This window comes from Dendrobates tinctorius, unplaced genomic scaffold (genome assembly GCF_039654945.1).
Source record: "Dendrobates tinctorius isolate UK_male_01 unplaced genomic scaffold, ASM3965494v1 ptg000054l, whole genome shotgun sequence".
NCBI lineage: Eukaryota > Metazoa > Chordata > Amphibia > Anura > Dendrobatidae > Dendrobates > Dendrobates tinctorius.
Genome location: NW_027361722.1, coordinates 15,412,588 through 15,435,568, shown reverse-complemented (window position 1 = coordinate 15,435,568; position 22,981 = coordinate 15,412,588). Strand labels below are relative to the sequence as shown.

General features: G+C 39.3%; 1 protein-coding gene across 1 annotated transcript in view; it reads right to left on the bottom strand.

Moving 5' to 3' along the window:
* Positions 1-8,509: 8,509 nt before the first annotated feature.
* Positions 8,510-22,981, bottom strand: part of LOC141091511 (nectin-3-like protein) — a 40,869-nt gene continuing 26,397 nt past the window's right edge. Inside the window, exons 3-5 of the mRNA XM_073577140.1 lie at positions 15,660-15,765; positions 14,272-14,395; positions 8,510-8,821 (exon numbers count right to left, since the gene is read on the bottom strand). Coding sequence (XP_073433241.1) covers positions 8,720-8,821; positions 14,272-14,395; positions 15,660-15,765 — 332 coding nt within the window. The 3' untranslated portion in view covers positions 8,510-8,719. The remainder of the gene's footprint in view (positions 8,822-14,271; positions 14,396-15,659; positions 15,766-22,981) is intronic.

The following is a 22,981-nucleotide window of genomic DNA, read 5'->3' as shown; positions in this document are numbered from 1 at the left end:
AGTGATCACCAGTGACATTATACACAGGTTCCCTATATATAGTGTATAGTGTACAGGTAATACAGTAATCACCAGTGACATTATACACAGGAGCTCTGTATATAGTGTCAGTGTACAGGTAATATAGTAATCACCAGTGACATACACAGGAGCTCTATATATAGTGTCAGTGTGCAGGTAATACAGGGATCACCAGTGACATTATACACAGGAGCTCTGTATATAGTGTCAGTGTACAGGTAATACAGTGATCACCAGTGACATTATACACAGGAGCTCTGTATATAGTGTATAGTGTACAGGTAATACAGTGATCACCAGTGACATTTTACACAGGAGCTCTGTATATAGTGTATAGTGTACAGGTAATACAGTGATCACCAGTGACATACACAGGAGCTCTGTATATAGTGTCAGTGTACAGGTAATACAATGATCACCAGTGACATTATACAAAGGACCTCTGTATATAGTGTATAGTGTACAGGTAATACAGTGATCACCAGTGACATTTTGCACAGGAGCTCTTTATATAGTGTCAGTGTACAGGTAATACAGGGATCACCAGTGACATTATACACAGGAGCTCTGTATATAGTGTCAGTGTACAGGTAATACAATGATCACCAGTGACATTATACAAAGGACCTCTGTATATAGTGTATAGTGTACAGGTAATACAGTGATCACCAGTGACATTTTGCACAGGAGCTCTTTATATAGTGTCAGTGTACAGGTAATACAGGGATAACCAGTGACATTATACACAGTATCTCTGTATATAGTGTCAGTGCACAGGTAATACAGTGATCACCAGTGACATTATACACAGGAGCTCTGTATATAGTGTCAGTGTACAGGTAATACAATGATCACCAGTGACATTATACACAGGAGCTCTGTATATACTGTACAGTGTATAATGTCAGTGTACAAATAACACCCTGACTCACCGGTGACATCTCTAGTTGAAGTCCTTCATCTTTTCCAGCACAGACCGCCATCACTTCTTCCAGCCAGGACTTATCTCTGCAGAAAATAACACAGTTATCTAGAGCACTTCTTCCAGAGAACATCCCCCAATTTTTCCTCAACTTCTAAACTATGCCAGATGAAGAAAAAAAAGTGTCAGTGTCGCCCTGCACAGTAACAGGACTGAAAACAGTATCCTCAAAAATAAAATAAATCACAGCCGTAACAATATCATATAATAATATGCTCCCATATGTACTCCATTCTGGACATACTGCCCTCATGCCTCTCCACCACACTGACCACATGTTTCTCCACACTGACCACATGTTTCTCCACACTGCCCCATGTCTCGCCACACTGCCCGATGTCTCTCCACACTGACCACATGTCTTTCCACGCTGCCCCCATGTCTTTCCACACTGCCCCATGTCTCTCCATATTGCCATTTAAGTGCTGTCGCCATCTATTTCAGCGATTCACACCCTCCCCCAGACCTCCAGTTAGGATCTTCTGTAAAAATGCTCTAGTTTCCTGTTGACTTCCATTATATTCGGTACTCTTGTTGACTCTCCACACTGCCCCATGTCTCTCCACACTGCCCAAATGTCTCTCCACACTGCCCGATGTCTCTCCACACTGCCCGATGTCTCTCCACACTGCCCCCATGTCTTTCCACACTGCCCCCATGTCTTTCCACACTGCCCCATGTCTCTCCATACTGCCCCCATGTCTCTCCATATTGCCATTTAAGTGCTGTCGCCATCTATTTCAGCGATTCACACCCTCCCCCAGACCTCCAGTTAGGGTCTTCTGGAAAAATGCTCTAGTTTCCTGTTGACTTCCATTATATTCGGTACTCGAGTTAAGTCCGTCCAATTAGAGTACTGAGCACTAGAGCATTTTTGAGCTCCATCTTTACTATTGACCTGCTAATGGATTTTGGCGGTGACTGTAGTGTGGCCACACACGTGCCAGAAGCTGGGTAAAGTTAACAAGAAGACTAATCAGAAATGTCAGCAGGTACAATGTTAATATTGTAAAATTACCACCATGAACCACATCAATGCCTCAAGGCAATCCCTGTTGAGCAAGAAGTTTCTTAATGTTCCCTCCCCTGACAACACCATGAACCACATCAATTCCTCAAAGCATTGATGTGGTTCATGGTGGTATCAATGGAGGGAACATCATGAAACTTCTCACTCAACGGGAAACGAAGTGAATTGTTTCCCTGGGCACAATGGCACTCGAAGGATTAAACCAAACACTTAGCTTTGCGTTTTTTCTGTAGACATTTTGCCACTAATTTATATGCACTTTTTTTCCTGATTTAAGTGTTAAATGCACCGACTGTACATGGTTTTTATATTTTATGTTATACTTTACAGATTGGATGAGTGTGCGCGTGCCTGAGACCCATTGTGATGCATCCACGCTCCCGCACATGCGTACTAACGACTTAATGGCTGAGCGGTGTTTGGTTGACGCGCGTCGAGGTGCACATGTGCCATTCATCCCGATCTTATTAGTTGGCCGCCAGTCCCGGGAAGATAAGATGCCACTGATGAACAGACCCCTTGAGAAAGCAACGTAATATAGTATGCGAATCGCACGTTGGGTCTTCATTTATTTCTATGTGGTAATATTTGCAGTATGTATTAACATTATTGGTAGGAATTTTTCCTTTTACTTTAAACCATGCTAGATGAGTATCGGATGCTAATGTTTGGGCTCACCACTACTGTGTCTTTGAAATGCAATATACAACCCCTGGCAAAAATTATGGAATCACCGGCCTTGGAGCATGTTCATTCAGTTGTTTAAATTTGTAGAAAAAAAGCAGATCACAGACATGGCACAAAACTAAAGTCAATTCAAATGGCGACTTTCTGGCTTTAAGAAACACTAAAAGAAATCAAGAACAAAAAATGTGGCAGTCAGTAATGGTTATTTTTTTAAACCAAGCATTGGGAAAAAATTATGGAGTTACTCAATTCTGTGGGAAAAATTATGGAATCGCCCTGTAAATTTTCATTCCCAACACTAACACCTGCATCAAATTAGATCTGCTTGTTAGTCTGCATCTAAAAAGGAGTGAGCACACTTTGGAGAGCTGTTGTACGAAGTAGACTGACATGAATCATGGCTCCAAAATAAGAGATGTCAATTGAAACAAAGGAGAGGATTATCAAACTCTTAAAATAGGTTAAATCATCACGCAATGTTGAAAAAGATGTTGGTTGTTCACAGTCAGCTGTGTCTCAAATCTGGAGCAAATACAAACAACATGGGAAGGTTGTTAAAGACAAACATACTGGTAGACCAAGGAAGACATCAAAGCCTCTAGACCGGAAACTTAAAGCAATATGTCTCCAAAACAGGAAATGCACAACAAAACAAATGAGGAACGAATGGGAGGAAACTGGAGTCAACGTCTGTGACCGAACTGTAAGAAACCGCCTAAAGGAAATGGTATTTACATACAGAAAAGCTAAACGAAAGCCATCATTAACACCTAAACAGAAAAAAACAAGGTTACAATGGGCTAAGGAAAAGCAATCGTGGACTGGATGAGTGGACAAAAGGCATATTCAGTGATGAATCGCGAATCTGCATTGGGCAAGGTGATGATGCTGGAAATTTTGTTTGGTGCCGTTCCAATGAGGTTTATAAAGATGATGACTGCCTGAAGAGAACATGCAAATTTCCACAGTCATTGATGATATGGGGCTGCATGTCAGGTAAAGGCACTGGGGAGATGGCTGTCATTACATCTTCAATAAATGCACACGTTTATGTTGATATTTTGGACACTTTTCTTATCCCATCAATTGAAAGGATGTTTGGGGATGATGAAATCATTTTTCAAGATGATAATGCATCCTGCCATAGAGCAAAAACTGTGCAAACATTCCATGTAAAAAGACACATAAGGCCTGCAAATAGTCCGGATCTCAATCCAATGGAAAATCTTTGGTGGAAGTTGAAGAAAATGGTCCATGACAAGGCTCCAACCTGCAAAGCTGATCTGGCGACAGCAATCAGAGACAGTTGGAGGCAGATTGATGAAGAGTCCTGTGTGACACTCATTAAGTCCAGGCCTCAGAGACTGCAAGCTGTTATAAGAGCCAGAGGTGGTGCAACAAATACTAGTGATGTGTTGGAGGGTTTTTTTTGTTGGTTTGTTTTTCATGATTCCATAATTTTTTCCCACAGAATTGAGTGATTCCATAATTTTTCCCCTCTGCATGGTCTAAAAAAGGAACCATTACCGACTGCCACATTTTTTGTTCTTGATTTCTTTTAGTGTTTCTTAAAGCCAGAAAGTCGCCATTTGAAGTGACTTTAGTTTTGTGCCATGTCTGTGATCTGCTTTTTTTCTACAAAACTGAATGAACATCCTCCAAGGCCGGTGATTCCATCATTTTTGCCAGGGGTTGTATATACCCATTTTTATACAAACATTTGACTCACTGCTGCTATAGGTGAATATACCTCTTATTGCCTTGTTACCAGTTTGTCTTTTTCATATGATATGATATGTCTTAATAGTTTACCTGTGTGTGTAATTAATACGTATATTTTTTATCCTTACAACTGTTTTTTCTCCTCCTTCCTCTAATATTATATTTGGTATATAGTCATGGCCAAAAGTGTTGGCATCCTTGAAATTGTTCCAGAAAATATATTCAGTGGGTGAAATAAGTATTGAACGTGTCATCAGTTTTCTAAGTAAATCTATTTCTAATGGTGCTATTGACATGAAATTCTCACCAGATGTTGGTAGCAACCCATCCAATCCACAAAGACAAAGAAATCATCCATAGATGTCCATAAATTATGTGTAATAATGAAAAATTACACAGGGAAAAAGTATTGAACACATGAAGAACAAAAAGTGCAAAAACTCTGGAAAGTCCTGACACCAAATGAAATATATCAGTAATTAGAAAGCAATCCTGACACTTAGTGACAAATAATATCAGCTGGTTCAACTGATGGCCAATAAAAAGGTGTCTCATTACTGAGGTGTTACACAAGGAACATCTCATGATTAGGAAAACCAGTGCAAGCCCGGATTGGTAATATAACCAACCGGGCATTTTCCCGCTGGGCCGCTGTCATGTGGGCCGCGGGCGGCAGCGCCCGATCATCTGGCCGCTTGCCAGCTGATGCGGCCACTGGCCTGGCTGTTGCTCCTGCCACCGGCCCTCTGCGGGCACGGCGGTTATAGTTTCCAACCCTCCAGCACTGCAGGGAGATAAGCCGCCACGCCTCCCCCACGCACGGAGCGGAGCCGCGTGAGTACAAGGTGTACGGAGCGGGCCGCGCGTGTACGAGGTGTACGGAGCAGAGCCGTGTGTGTACTTGGTGTACAGAGCGGAGCCGCATGTGTATGGGGTATACGGAGCAGAGCCGTGTGTGTACGGAGTGGAGCCATATGTGTACGGTATGTACGGAACGGAGCCAAGTGTGTACGAACATACAAAGTGGGCTTTTCCCACGGACACAGGAGTACACAACAGAGTCCCGAGTAGCATTTTAAAACACACACATGACGTTCCACCTGAAGTGATGTGCTGGAAGCTGACCGGAAATGAGATAATTTCTTGAGGAGATTGTGACGGAACTAGGAATGCTTCAGATCCATCACCGTGTCCTCCTCCGACAGCGCAGACAGCAGGATCGCCTTGGAATCGGGGATGCCGGCCATGTGAGCGGATCATGATATGTCCTGAATCGGGAGGCTCAGGTGGGCACTACAATGGGAGCCGGGCTGCTATAGTATCTTTATAGAATCTTTCTTTATTTCTTTCTCTCTTTCTCTGTTCTTTCTTTCTCATTCTCTGTTCTGTCTTTCCCTCATTTTCTTTCTTTCTCTCTCTAATCTTTCTTTTTTCTTTCTCTCTCTCTCTCTGTTCTTTCTTTCCCCTTTCTTTCTTTTTCTTTCCTCTCTTTCTTTCTTTTCTTTACTTCTTTCTTTCTCTCTCTGTCTCTCTGTTCTTTCTTTCTTTCCCCTCTTTCTTTCTCTCTCTGTTCTTTCTTCTTTCTCTCTCTGTCCTTTCTTTCTCTCTCGCTCTCCTTTCTCCCTCTTTTTTCTTTTTTCTCTCTCTCTCTCTGTTTTCTCTCTTCCTTAGTGCCAGTCAGTGTGCCCATAATGCCAGCCACTCTGCCCTCAGTACCAGTCAGTGTGATCAGTCGTGCTAAAATGGGTGTGATTAGGCGTGGACATGGGTGTGACTAGTTGTGAAATGGGTGTGGCTGGGCATGGCCTAAAATTTGCAGTGGCGCGCTGCACGCGCCGCAGTCTTAGTCCTTCTTTCCCTTCTTAAAAAGTTGGGAGGTATGATAGGGGCAGCTATGACCAGGGGGTCTGGTTGCCCAATGGATAGCAGTTCTGCCAGGAATTCTGTCACCGTGCGTACAAAAGGGAACAGAACTTTGGGAGGAGTACTGTACCTAAAAGCAATAAATAGGACTGAGCTGAAATCCTGGGCACAGCTGTGACTACAGGTTATATATTCATGTTAATCTTCTCTCACTTCTTGTAACCTACAAGTGTACAAAGATATTATATAGTCACCATGTGACTAGTGGGCCTGTGTAACTTCAAATGCCAGGGCTGAATTTTCGTCCCAGTCCGCCCCTGAACCAGTGAGTTGTCTCAAGACCTTGGTAACCTTATTGTTACAAAACATTCTCATGGCCTATAAAAAGCTTTCTCATTACTATGGTACATAATTAACACATAACATAATGTATGGGCATTTATGATTCGATTGCTTTGCCTCTGTGGATTGGATGAAGAGTTGTTACCAACATCTGGTGAGGGCTTCATAGTGATAGCCCCGCTAGAAATATATTTTCTTAGAATACTTATTTCACTCGCTGTAAATGCATATATATATATAACGTATGTCTGTGTATACTGTGTGTGTATATATATACTGTATACGCAGTACCTGTATACTATGTGAATATAAATATACATTGCTCAGCATAAATGAGTACACCCGTTTTAAAAAGTAAGATTTTATTTAAGATCTTAATATCTCACTGAACGCAAGAACAATTTCCCAAATATTGTCAATTTTGACACATAACATGAAAGTAAGTTTAATAATATAAGTACAAAAATCTTTAGTTTTACTCTAAATAATTTGTTGATGCAAAAATGAGTACACCCCACAACAAGAACTCTTACATCTAGTATTTTGGATGACCTCTATAGTTTTATAGGCCTTCAATAAACAATTGGCAAGATTTAGTATTTAAATATTTAGTCAGTGTATAGCGGTTTTATTCAGTGACTGAAGGTAATTATTCATTTGTATTTTAGAAATAGAAAAAGGTCGCACTCTGCGGGATAGTAGTAAATATTTATTGACACATAATTACATGTCACGTCGGGGATGTGATAGTGAGAGTGTCATATGGCTGACAACGGCCGTTTCGCGCTACTCGAGCGCTTCCACGGGTCCGTGGAAGCGCTCGAGTAGCGCGAAACGGCTGTTGTCAGCCATATGACACTCTCACTATCACATCCCCGACGTGACATGTAATTATGTGTCAATAAATATTTACTACTATCCCGCAGAGTGCAACCTTTTTCGATTTGGAAAATACTAGTGGATTGTTACGAGGTCAAGCACCCGGGAATCCTGGATGTGAGCTCACTGCCTGCTGCAAGCCACGGATCCAAGCACGGTAACAGCGGTGCCGCCCGCTTCTTTTGTATTATAATAAGTAATTATTCATTTACAGTGTGGCAGTTTTATTTATTGTTAGGGATCATTTCACTTCTCTCCTCCGGCAGCATAACAAGAAGAATTGTGCTCACGGTTACTGATAGTTACATGTTACAAATCCTTGTTACTGTGATATTAAGTGAGATTGGAGCATGACAGTGCAGCTCATAGGGGTTTAAGTTGGTGAAAGTCTGGGGCAGGAGGGCGCCATTTAGATTTTCACCTCTGACAGCAGGAAAGGTAGAATTGGACATGATAAAGATGCAAGTTTTCTCTTCAACGAATGATGAATATATGATGAATAGCATCATCCATCGGACTGATATTAAGTTACAGGTTATTAGAATGGCCTTATGGTGATGTGAGTGAATGTGTCATATTTGTCCCTTCACTACAAAAATATATCTCCCATAAATTAGGGATCGATACAAACCCCAATGTTCATCACTGACTATTGGCTTTAGTAGGTTTGCAATAACTCCTTTGGACAGACGAAGCCCATGTATTTCTCCGACTCTGAGTACACGAATCTCCTTTTTAGTGTATGGCTTTCAATGCAGATCTCTTGTTGTAATTACCTGATCACAGTGGGAGGGTCCCTACTTCAATGGCATTTGAAGTATCAGCTCTCTCATTTCCCCAGTTATAATTAGTTTCTCACTTCCCCAGTTATAATTAATCCAATATGTTCGATGTGAGGGTAATATGTCCCCTCTCTGGAGATGACTTTATGGATTCTTAATTTTTCTCTACAACAGCTGTAGTGAAGCATTACATCACAGATATGAAGAATAGACCATCTATGTATTGCTACTAACGTGAGTCATCAATGTAAGCACAACCGGTTCGTAAACCATGTACGTAACATGTATGTAGGTAAAATGGTTCAACACTAAAGATATAAGCACTGAAATATGTATTGTTTCTTATTAGCAGTAAAGTAGCAGGAAAGTGTCTACTAAGTAACCTAAATAAGAAGGAAAATACAGTATTTGTCACCTGAAGAAATAACATAAAAAAAGCAAAATAATAAAGCCCAAAATAATGGTCAATGCTAGTAAGACTTCCATTGTGCTATCAGACTGTTTTTGTTTCTCCTGTGAAAGAAGGAAAAAAGAAAGAACAGATTAGAACAACATAAAAAAGCACAAAGCTATAAAGTAATCACGACAGTCCATATGTGCGGGAGCGCCGCTCATGTGCAGCAAGCCACTAGGTCCCTCCTTGACACGGCCATTTCTGCCTCAGCTAGGCGTCAGATCGTACATGACAGTATCTACGTCTCCCTTTGGGACTCCTCTGCCTACACTTTCTCTATGTGATTATTTTCTTTGGAAAAGCGACTCTATGATTAAGATCCAGGAGGATCGAAACGTCAATTTAACTATGCTTGTTTTTTTTCTTGTGGTTTTGCTATATTCCACACCTGATGTTATATCAATAAATACCTTCTTTTGCATAAATTCAAGAGAGAGGGTGCAGTGGATATTGACTCTTACTCTTGGGGACTTTTTACAGTCCATTACACCAGCACCTCGAACAGTTTGGTGGTGACTGGTGAGTTCTCCTTCAATAGAAGTCTTCAAACAGAGGCTGGACAGACATCTGTCTGGGATGATTTAGTGAATCCTGCTTTGAGCAGGGGGTTGGACCAGATGGCCCAGGAGGTCCCTTCCAACTCTACCATTCTATGATTCTGTGATTCTAGTTTGACAATGTGCATACCAATTTACCCTGCATACACATCAGTGCACAGGCAAAATCAGGGAATATTATGCAGACACAGGACTTTTTTGGCTACTGCCCTAGAAGACATTGCATCACCGAATGAAGACTGCACTGCTATTTTTGCTCACTGTATATAATAATATACATACAACTGGTAAACCCTGGGAACACTATGTATATATATATATATATATATATATATATATATATATATATATATACACACACAGTTGTGCTCAAAAGTTTACATATCCCGGCACAATTTTTGCTTTCTTGGCCTTTTTTCAGGAATATGAATGATAACACCCAAACTTTTTCTCCACTCATGGTTAGTGGTTGGGTGAGGCCATTTACTGTCAAACTACTGTGTTTTCTCTTTTTAACTCATAATGACAACCCAAAACATCCAAATGACCCTGATCAAAAGTTCACATACCCTGGTGATTTTGGCCTGATATCATGCACAGAAGTTGACACAAATGGGTTTGAATGGCTACTAACGTTAACATCCTCACCTGTGACCTGTTTGCATGTAATCAGTGTGTGTGCATAACAGCTGAGTGAGTTTCTGGGATCCAGACAGACTCTTGCATCTTCCATCCAGCCACTGACATTTCTGTATTGTGAGTCATGGGGAAAGCAACAGAATTGTCAACGGATCTATGGGAAAAGGTAGTGGAATTGTATAAAACAGGAAAGGGATACAAAAAGATATCCAAGAAATTGATAATAAAAGGCAGCGGCTTTAAAACTGTGATTAACAAAATGGAAAATCAGGGGCTCTGTAAAAACAAAACCATGGTCAGGTAGACTAATACAATTTTTGTCCATAACTGCGAGAAAAATTGTTCGGGATGCAAAGATAAACCCACAAATAACATCAGCTGAAATACTGGACTCTCTGAAAACTAGCGGTGTCGCTGTTTCAAGATGCACAATAAGGAGGAACTTGAGGAAAAATTGGCAGCATGGTCGAGTCGCCAGAAGAAAGTCATTACTGTGCAAATGCAACAAAGTATCTCACCTACAATACGCAAAACAGCACAGAGACAAGCCTCAAAACTTCTGAAACAAGGTAATTTGGAGTGATGAGACCAAAATTGTACTTTTTGGCTACAACCATAAACGGTACATTTGGAGAGAGGTCAACAAGGCCTATGATGAAAGGAACACCATTCCTACTGTAAAGCATAGAGGTGGATCGCTGATATTTTGGGGATGTGTGAGCTACAAACGCACAGGAAACTTGGTCAAAGTTGAAGGAAAGATGAAAGCAGCACGTTATCAGCAAATACTGGAGGCAAATTTGCAGTCATCAGCCCGGAAACTGCGTATTGGGCGTACTTGGATGTTCCAACATGACAACAATACAAAACACAAGGCCAATTCGACCTGTCATTGGCTACAGCAGAACAAAGTGAAGGTTCTGGAGTGACCATCTCAGTCTCCTGACCTCCATATTATTGAGCTACTCAGGAGATCTCAAGCGCGCAGTTCATGATAGTAGCCCAGGAATTTACAGGAACTGGAGGCTTTTTGCCAAGAAGAGTGGGCAGCTTTACCATCTGAGAAAATAAAGAACCTCATCCACAACTACCACAAAAGACTTCAAGCTGTCATTGATGTTAGAGGGGGCAATACACAGTATTAAGAAATGGGGTATGTGAACTTTTGATCAGAATCATTTGGATGTTTTGGGTTGTCATTATGATTTAAAAAGAGAAAACACAATATTTTGACAGTAAATGGCATCACCCAACCAATAACCATGAGTGGAGAAAGAGTTTTGGTGTTATCATTCATATTCTCTGAAAAAAGGCCAAGAAAGCAAAAACTCTGCCGGGGTATATAAACTTTTCAGCAAAACTGTATATAATTACCGTATATATGCCGTATATAGCTGGTGTAACCTGGGAATCTTCTGTATGTAATTATATATGTACAACTGGTATAACCTGGGCATCTCCTGTATATAAATTATATATGTACAGCTGGTATAACCTGGGCATCTCCTGTATATGATTATATATGTACAGCTGGTATAACCTGGGCACCACCTGTATATAATTATATACAGTATGTACAGCTGGTATAACCTGGGCATCTCCTGTATATAATTATATATGTACAGCCGGTATAACCTGGGCATCTCCTGTATATAATTATATATGTACACTTGGTATAACCTGGGCATCTCCTGTATATAATTATATATGTACAGCTGGTATAACCTGGGCATCTCCTGTATATAATTATATATGTACAGCTGGTATAACCTGGGCATCTCCTGTATATAATTATATATGTACAGCTGGTATAACCTGGGCATCTCCTGTATATAATTATATATGTACAGCTGGTATAACCTGGGTATCTCCTGTATATAATTATATATGTATAGCCGGTATAACCTGGGCATCTCCTGTATATAATTATATATGTACAGCTGGTATAACCTGGGCATCTCCTGTATATAATTATATATGTACAGCTGGTATAACCCGGGCATCTCCTGTATATAATTATATATGTACAGCTGGTATAACCTGGGCATCTCCTGTATATAATTATATATGTACAGCTGGTATAACCTGGGTATCTCCTGTATATAATTATATATGTACAGCTGGAATAACCTGGTCATCTCCTGTTTATAATTATATATGTACAGCCGGTATAACCTGGGCATCTCCTGTATATAATTATATATGAACAGCTGGTATAACCTGGGCATCTCCTGTATATAATTATATATGTACAGCTGGTATAACCTGGGCATCTCCTGTATATAATTATATATGTACAGCTGGTATAACCTGGGCATCTCCTGTATATAATTATATATGTACAGCTGGTGTAACCTGGGCATCTCCTGTATATAATTATATATGTACAGCTGGTATAACCTGGGAATCTCCTGTATATAATTATATATGTACAGCTGGTATAACCTGGGCATCTCCTGTATATAATTATATATGTACAGCTGGCGTAACCTGGGCATCTCCTGTATATAATTATATATGTACAGCTGGTGTAACCTGGGCATCTCCTGTATATAATTATATATGTACAGCTGGTATAACCTGGGAATCTCCTGCATATAATTATATATGTACAGCTGGTATAACCTGGGCATCTCCTGTATATAATTATATATGTACAGCTGGCATAACCTGGGTATCTCCTGTATATAATTATATATGTACAGCTGGTATAACCTGGGCATCTCCTGTATATAATTATATATGTACAGCTGGTATAACCTGGGCATCTCCTGTATATAATTATATATGTACAGCTGGTATAACCTGGCCATCTCCTGTATATAATTATATATGTACAGCTGATATAATCTGGGTATCTCCTGTATATAATTATATATGTACAGCTGGTATAACCTGGGCATCTCCTGTATATAATTCTATATGTACAGCTGGTATAACCTGGGCATCTCCTGTATATAATTATATATGTACAGCTGGTATAACCTGGGTATCTCCTGTATATAATTATATACCGTATTTTCCGCTTTGTAAGACGCACTTTTTTTCCCCCAAAATTGAGGGGAAAAAGGGGGTGCGTCTTACAAAGAGGATATACATTTGCGCTGCCACTGAGGGTACTTGCCGCGGCACTCTGTGCCCTGATGCTGCCGCTGCGCTGTCCGCCACCGCCGCGCTCCTGTCCCCCGGTGGTTTCTTCCGCCCCACCGCCGCCGCCGCGCTCTGTCCCGTTCAGCGTGGGGGGGTCTCTGTCGCTCCATGCCTGCTTTCTCCCTGGAAAATGGCCGCCGCGCATGCGCAGACGGACATCTCGGCACTGAAATCTCGGGAGATCTCCCGAGATTTCAGTGCCGAGATGTCCGTCTGCGCATGCGCGGCGGCCATTTTCCAGGAAGAAAGCAGGCATGGAGCGACAGAGACCCCCCCACGCTGAACGGGACAGAGCGCGGCGGCGGCGGTGGGGCAGAAGAAACCACCGGGGGACAGGAGCGCGGCGGTGGCGGACAGCGCAGCGGCAGCATCAGGGCACAGAGTGCCGCGGCAAGTACCCTCAGAACGGGACAGAGCGCGGCGATGGCGGCAAACACCGGGGGGACAGAGCGCGGTGGTGGCGGTAAGAACCGGGGGAGAGCGCGGCGGTGGTGGCAAGCAGGCACCGGGGGACAGCGTGGCGGTGGTGGCAAGCACTGGGGGACAGAGTGCAGCGGTGGTGGCAAGCATCAGGGGACAGAGGGCGGCGGCAGTAACAGACACCGGCAGCGGCACGCTGCACATCAAAACACCCCCTCATCCCAGCAGCAATGTTCCACTCCGGCCTCCTCCATCACCACCCCTGGAAAGCAATAAGACGCATGGATTATAAGATGCACCACCATTTTATTAAAAATAAAGTTTTTTTCCTATTTTTCTCCTCAAAATTTGGGGTGCGTCTTATAATCCAGAGCGTCTTATAAAGCGAAAAATACGGTATGTGCAGCTGGTATAACCTGGACATCTCCTGTATATAATTATATATGTACAGCTGGTATAACCTGGGCATCTCCTGTATATAATTATATATGTACAGTTGGTATAATCTGGGTACTTCCTATGTATAATTATATATGTACAGCTGGTATAACCTGGGCATCTCCTGTATATAATTATATATGTACAGCTGGTATAACTTGGGATTATTTTCGTATAGAAGTAGCTGGTATAATTTGCATATATAAGTACATACAGAAGATCCCCAGGTTATACCAGCACAGTCATTATCACAGTCTTAGGCTGCATTGCTATTATCTGATTTTCAGGGTACACCAAGAACTTACCATGATCTGCAGGTTTCCGGTGTTGACTCCCAGATAGTTCTTTGCCTCACACTTATACAATCCCGATTCAGCTTCTCTTGGAAGAATCACAGTTGACATCCGGGAGACAATATCTTCGTCTCCCCTATAATACAGTAACATATGAGAGACAGCCAGTGAGTTTCCACCTTAACAATGAGCTTCGTGTATAGAAAGTGTTGGGCTATATTCACACATTGTGGTCATGATGCGATTTTTGTTTTGATCTTGCAAAACTGACAAGAAAAAAATTGCAAATTGACCACGACGTGTAAATAAAACCATGGGGCCGATTCATCACATAGATTACACCAAAATGGAATCTCGGCCTCTTCCCTCTCCCTTACTTCGGATGTAACTTACACCCGGAGGACTTCAGAGCGCAGCCTCAGCTTTCACTTCTTCCGGGTGCCGCTTTCAAATACTGATGTCAAATACTGAACGTGTGAACGTGGGCTTAGAGGGGTTGACCCAGGTTTCATTTTTTTCACACCTTAAGGAATTATATGAAATACCTGTGAATTATCTCCCTCACCCATCACCAGCAATACAGCGGTCCCAACTGGTCATTGCTGTCTTGGTTACAATGATCATGTGCCATAGAGACGAACATAAAGATCCGTCAGACCCTGGTCCAGTGGCCACGTTGGTGGTCTGTGACCGCCAGACTAGAGCCCTGTTGTCCCCCTCCTACCTCCCCAGCACCTTTTCTGATTAGCAGGCCTGGCACAATGTCCATTCCATCCATCTTTTGGTTTGGCTTTTTTTTTTTGTAGCCATGAAATAGTTTTTGCTATTTGTTTTCTTATTTATTTGCTATTTATTCTTTATTTTTATCTTTGTAAAGGATAAGGGTTGAATCTCAACATTTTTATATTTTTGTGGAATCAGAGTCAGTTTTGCCTTTTTTAAAGTTTTTTAATGCTTTTTCCTTCACTTTGATTTTAAAAAGGTATTGTCACTTTAAATTAAGGCTTTATATGACTTTATGGGGTTACCAGTGCCGATTGTACACCCAATCGCCTTCTCTTGTACTTACCATTTTTGGGGGGTGTATGACACAGTTCTCGGGAATTTGTCCATTTGTAACCCTTTATATACCTGCAGTGTCAGGGGAAGATTATGTTTTGATATTTGCTCAGGGACGACAGTCGTAACGGGGGACGTCTTACTGAGCCGTACTGATGCCAACGTTCCACCCGTCACATCCCTCATTGGCCCGGCTACAGACAGTGGTACATCGGTTATTTTAGCAAAATGATTAATACTGGTCTGAAAAATGGCAAAAAAACATCAAGGATCTTTCTTTTCGCAAACACCCAATGAAAGGGCATAACTGTAAAGTGAACGCTAGAAGTTCCGTCACTTACTTCTTCCAAGTGTACTCAGCCGGTGGGTTCGCCTCCGAATGACATGAAAACTGCAGCGAATCATCACCACTTGTAAGTTCATGAATGTCCACCATCTCTGGAGGAACTAAAGGCAAAGCAGAAGAAAAAGTCACACACTTTGAGCAGAATTATTAGGAAGTTTGTATTTTTGATCATTATTACTTTTATTTTTGAACATCTCCATGGCTGTCGTCAGTCCAAAGGTTAATAAGCTTGAATGTTAAGAAAGTATCAGTGGGAATTTGTCTCTCTCAGAAAAATATCTCTGCGTGTAGAACTATTGAGCAACTAACTGAAAAAGTTAAAATTTTCCATCAATTTTTTTCTTTCCATCTGTTACAGTAAGAATAAGAATCAAACACCTCAGTGTAAAAAGAATAAATTTCTGCCACTTTACAAAATACCTTAGTGACCAATACAGTAGTATGGCCACCCATCTTCTCAGTAACAGTCATAAGCTCCATCTATGGAGCATGTTATTTTCAGCATTTTTTTGGGCAACACCAACCACAGTTCCAGACACTGATAAGAGAGAGGACTGTTCTCCTTCACCGTAACTCTCTCATGTAAGAAGGGCCACAAGTTCTCACTAGGGTTTAGGTTGGGTCAGGATGCGGCTGGATCATTATTCTCTATCTTTAAGGTCTTTCCTGGTCCCAAGCTGTGGAGACTTTGATGCTATGATGGAATCTTGTCCTGTAGAACAATCCTGGGTTTCTTGACAGCCGCAGACTTCTTGACTGTACCACTGCCTGAAGAAAGTGTCATCTAAAAACTAGCAGTAGGTTTGGAACTTGATTTTGACTTGAGTCCATCTTCAGAAAATGTCCAAAAGTCATCTTCAATAATCTCAACCCATAGCAGTGTCCACCACCTGGGGTCTGAGTTGAAGTGGAGGTCTGTGCCCGTTACTGATCTAGCTACAGACTCATCTATTTAGTCCATTTAGAGTCACTGTTATCTCATCAGTCCATAAAACCATTGAAAAATCTGCCTTCAAATATTTCTTGGCCCAGGCTTGACATTTCCACTTCTGTGTCTTGTTCAGTGGTGGTGGGGTTTTAGCCTCCTCACCTCGACCTTGTCTTTGAGCTTAAAACCTTCTGGGACCTCCAGAGAATTTGCAGTTGTTGAATATAACAGCACTAGAGGATATTGGTTTTTACTAGATTTTTTCTCTTTATTACAGTATTTATATATAGGGGGCAGTATTATCATCCTTACAGTGGGTGAAATAAGTATTGAACACATCACCAATTTTCTAAGTGAATATATTTCTAAAGATCCAAATCCAAAAGGAAAAAAGAGGGGGGTCTCCAGCACCAAAATTGGTGAAAAAAGATAAAACTCTCTTTTATTAGGAAGGTTTTAAAATCATATTAATAAGCCACCATGACAGGCAAGGCTACCTTACGCGTTTCCGACAGATATTACATGTCCTTATGACATATATGTCCTTATGATCTTTTTTCACCAATTTTGGTGCTGGAGATCCCCCTCTTTTTTTTTTTTTGGATTTGGATTTATAGCGCCAGTTGAACCGCACTGGACATCTCCTGGCATCAGACCGCTTATGGACTATATGGACACTGATGTACGGTAGGATGAATATTTTTCTTCTTTTTTTTATATTTCTAAAGATGCTATTGACATGAAATTCTCACCAGATGTCGGTAACAACCCATCCAATCCACACAGGCAAAGACATCAAACCAGAGATGTCCATAAATTAAGTTATGTGTAATAATGAGGAATTACACAGGGAAAAAGTATTGAGCACGCTTATTAAAATTTATTTAATACTTCATAAAAAAAAAGCCTTTGTTGGTGATGACAGCTTCAGGATGCCTCCCATATGGAGAGACTAGTCGCAGGCATTGCTCAGATGTGATTTTGGCCTAATCTTCCACACAAACACTCTTCACATCCTGAAGGTCCCGTGGGTTAGTTGATTACATACATTTTCTATCGAATTCAGGTCTGGTGATCGGCTCGGCCATTCTAGACGCTTTATTTTCTTTCTCTGAAACCAATTGAGAGTTTCTTTGGCTGTATCTTTGGGTTCATGGTCTTGCTGAAATGTCCACCCTTGTTTCATCTTCATCAATCTGGTAGATGATGGAGGATTTTCATCAAGGATGTCTCAGTACATTTGTCCATTCATTCTTCTTTCAATTACTGTATATGCTGCTTGCCAGTGCCGTATGCTGAAAAACAGCGCCACACCATGATGTTCCCTCCTCCAAAGTTCAGTGGTAGATTTGGAGTAGTTTGCAGTACCTTTTGGCCTTCTCCTGTGCACTATGGCATCCAAAGAGTTCAATTTTGGTCTCATCTAACCAGACTATACTCTCCCAGAATTTCAGAGGTTTGTGTAAATGTTGGTGAGCACACTTTAAACGCACTTGACCATGCTTTTTGCTCAGTAATGGAGTCTTGCATGGTGAGCGTGCATACAGGCCACAGATTTTGTGTGATGAGCCAGCATACAGGCTATGGAGGTTGAGTGCATTACTTATAGTTTTCATTGAAGCAATTTTAAATGCTGATTCCAGGTCTTTCTGTAGTTCTCCACAGCTGGTCCTTGGCTTCTGGACAACTCTTCTGATAATTATTTTCACTCCACTGTGTGAAATCTTGAGGGTAGCACCTGGTTAAGGATGGTTTATGCTGAAATGATGTTCTTACCACTTCTGGATTATAGCAACAAAAGTGCTTACTGGTACCTTGAGTGGTTTAGAAATTCTGCCGTAGCCAATGCCATCAGTATGTTTGGCAACAATAAGGTTGTGAAGGTCCTGAGACAGCTCACTCGTTATACCCATCATGAGATGTTTGTTGTGTGGCACCTCGGTAATGAGACACCTTTTTATAGGCCATCAGTTGAACCAGCTCATATTATTTTTCACTAAGTGGCAGGTTTGCTTTCTAGTTATAGCTAGATTTCTGCTGGTGGCATGACTTTTCAGAGCTTTTTGCACCTCCTTTCTTCATGTGTTCAACACTTTTTCCTTGTGTCATGTCTCATTATTGCACATAACTTAATTTGTGGACATCTATGGTTTCTTTGTCTGTGTGGATTTGATGGGTTGTTACGGACATCTGGTGAGTAATTCATGTCATTAGCACCTTTAGAAATATATTTACTTATAAAACTGGTGATGTGTTCAATACTTATTTCACCTGCTCTATATCCTTGTACATACAAGCAGCATTATAGTAGTTATATTCTTGTACATAGGGACAGTATTATAGTAGTTACATTCTTGTACATAGGCGCAGTATTATAGTAGTTATATTCTTGTACATAGGGGCAGTATTATAGTAGTCATATTCTTGTACATAGGGGCAGTATTATAGTAGTTATATTCTTGTACATAAGCGCAGTATTGTAGTAGTTATATTCTTATACATAGGGGCAGTATTATAGTAGTCATATTCTTGTATATAGGAGCAGTATTATAGTAGTTATATCCTTGTACATAGGGGCAGTATTATAGTAGTTATATTCTTGTATATAGGGGGCAGTATTATAGTAGTTATATTCTTGTATATAGGGGGCAGTATTATAGTAGTTATATTCTTGTACATATGCGCAGTATTATAGTAGTTACAGTATATTCTTGTACATAAGCGCAGTATTATAGTAGTTATATTCTTGTACATAGGGGCAGTATTATAGTAGTTATATTCTTGTACATAGGCGCAGTATTATAGTAGTTATATTCTTGTACATAGGGGGCAGTATTATAGTAGTTATATTCTTGCACATAGGGGCAGTATTATAGTAGTTATATTCTTGTATACAGGAGCAGTATTATAGTAGTTATATTCTTGTACATAGAGCAGTATTATAGTAGTTATATTCTTGTATATAGGGGGCAGTATTATAGTAGTTATATTCTTGTATATTGGGGCAGTATTATAGTACTTATATTCTTGTACATAGAGGCAGTATTATAGTAGTTATATTCTTGTATATAGGAGCAGTATTATAGTAGTTATATTCTTGCACATAAGGGCAGTATTATAGTAGTTATATTCTTGTACATAGGAGCAGTATTATAGTAGTTATATTCTTGTACATAGGGCCAGTATTATAGTAGTTATATTCTTGTACATAGGCTCAGTATTATAGTAGTTATATTCTTGTACATAGGGGGCAGTATTATAGTAGTTATATTCTTGTACATAGGGGCAGTATTATAGTAGTTATATTCTTGTACATAGGGAGCAGTATTATAGTAGTTATATTCTTGTATATAGGGGCAGCATTAAAGTAGTTATATTCTTGTACATAGGGGAGCAGTATTATAGTAGTTATATTCTTGTACATAAGGAGCAGTATTATAGTAGTTATATTATTATACATAGGGAGCAGTATTATAGTAGTTATATTCTTGTATATAGGAGCAGTATTATAGTAGTTATATTCTTGTACATGGGGCAGTATTATAGTAGTTATATTCTCGTACATAGGGCCAGTATTATAGTAGTTATATTCTTGTACATAGGAGCAGTATTATAGTAGTTATATTCCTGTACATAGGAGCAGTATTATAGTAGTTATATTCTTGTGCATAGGGAGCAGTATTATAGTAGTTATATTCTTGTACATAGGAGCAGTATTATAGTAGTTATATACTTGTATATAGGAGCAGTATTATAGTAGTTATATACTTGTACATAGGAGCAGTATTATAGTAGTTATATTCTTGTGCATAGGGAGCAGTATTATAGTAGTTAGATTCTTGTACATAGGGAGCAGTATTATAGTAGTTATATTCTTGTACATAGGAGCAGTATTATAGTAGCTATATTCTTGCATATAGAAGCAGTATTATAGTAGTTATATTCTTGTTCATAGGGAGCAGTATTATAGTAGCTATATTCTTGTATATAGGGGCAGCATTATAGTAGTTATATTCTTGTACATAAAGAGCAGTATTATAGTAGTTATATTCTTATACATAGGGAGCAGTATTATAGTAGTTATATTCTTGTACATAGGGAGCAGTATTGTAGTAATTATATTCTTGTATATAGGAGCAGTATTATAGTAGTTATATTCTTGTACATAGGGGAAGTATTATAGTAGTTATATTCTTGTACATAGGGGGCAGTATTATAGTAGTTATATTCTTGTATATAGGAACAGTATTATAGTAGTTATATTCTTGTACATTGTGGCAGTATTATAGTAGTTATATTCTTGTACATAGGGAGCAGTATTATAGTAGTTATATTCTTGTACATATTGGCAGTATTATAGTAGTTATATTCTTGTACATAGGGAGCAGTATTATAGTAGTTATATTCTTGTACATAGGGAGCAGTATTATAGTAGTTATATTCTTGTATATAGGAGCAGTATTATAGTAGTTATATTCTTGTACATATTGGCAGTATTATAGTAGTTATATTCTTGTACATAGGGAGCAGTATTATAGTAGTTATATTCTTGTATATAGGGGCAGCATTAAAGTAGTTATATTCTTGTACATAGGGGAGCAGTATTATAGTAGTTATATTCTTGTACATAAGGAGCAGTATTATAGTAGTTATATTCTTGTACATAGGGGAGCAGTATTATAGTAGTTATATTCTTGTACATAGGGGCAGTATTATAGTAGTTATATTCTTGTACATAGGCGCAGTATTATAGTAGTTATATTCTTGTACATAGGGGGCAGTATTATAGTAGTTATATTCTTGCACATAGGGGCAGTATTATAGTAGTTATATTCTTGTATACAGGAGCAGTATTATAGTAGTTATATTCTTGTACATAGAGCAGTATTATAGTAGTTATATTCTTGTATATAGGGGGCAGTATTATAGTAGTTATATTCTTGTATATTGGGGCAGTATTATAGTACTTATATTCTTGTACATAGAGGCAGTATTATAGTAGTTATATTCTTGTATATAGGAGCAGTATTATAGTAGTTATATTCTTGCACATAAGGGCAGTATTATAGTAGTTATATTCTTGTACATAGGAGCAGTATTATAGTAGTTATATTCTTGTACATAGGGCCAGTATTATAGTAGTTATATTCTTGTACATAGGCTCAGTATTATAGTAGTTATATTCTTGTACATAGGGGGCAGTATTATAGTAGTTATATTCTTGTACATAGGGGCAGTATTATAGTAGTTATATTCTTGTACATAGGGAGCAGTATTATAGTAGTTATATTCTTGTATATAGGGGCAGCATTAAAGTAGTTATATTCTTGTACATAGGGGAGCAGTATTATAGTAGTTATATTCTTGTACATAAGGAGCAGTATTATAGTAGTTATATTATTATACATAGGGAGCAGTATTATAGTAGTTATATTCTTGTATATAGGAGCAGTATTATAGTAGTTATATTCTTGTACATAGGGGCAGTATTATAGTAGTTATATTCTCGTACATAGGGCCAGTATTATAGTAGTTATATTCTTGTACATAGGAGCAGTATTATAGTAGTTATATTCTTGTACATAGGAGCAGTATTATAGTAGTTATATTATTGTGCATAGGGAGCAGTATTATAGTAGTTATATTCTTGTACATAGGAGCAGTATTATAGTAGTTATATACTTGTATATAGGAGCAGTATTATAGTAGTTATATACTTGTACATAGGAGCAGTATTATAGTAGTTATATTCTTGTGCATAGGGAGCAGTATTATAGTAGTTATATTCTTGTACATAGGAGCAGTATTATAGTAGTTATATTCTTGTACATAGGGAGCAGTATTATAGTAGTTATATTCTTGTACATAGGAGCAGTATTATAGTAGCTATATTCTTGCATATAGGAGCAGTATTATAGTAGTTATATTCTTGTTCATAGGGAGCAGTATTATAGTAGCTATATTCTTGTATATAGGGGCAGCATTATAGTAGTTATATTCTTGTACATAAAGAGCAGTATTATAGTAGTTATATTCTTATACATAGGGAGCAGTATTATAGTAGTTACAGTATATTCTTGTACATAGGGAGCAGTATTGTAGTAATTATATTCTTGTATATAGGAGCAGTATTATAGTAGTTATATTCTTGTACATAGGGGAAGTATTATAGTAGTTATATTCTTGTACATAGGGGGCAGTATTATAGTAGTTATATTCTTGTACATATAGGAGCAGTATTATAGTAGATATATTCTTGTACATAGGGAGCAGTATTATAGTAGTTATATTCTTGTACATAGGGAGCAGTATTATAGTAGTTATATTCTTGTACATAGGGAGCAGTATTATAGTAGTTATATTCTTGTACATAGGGGAAGTATTATAGT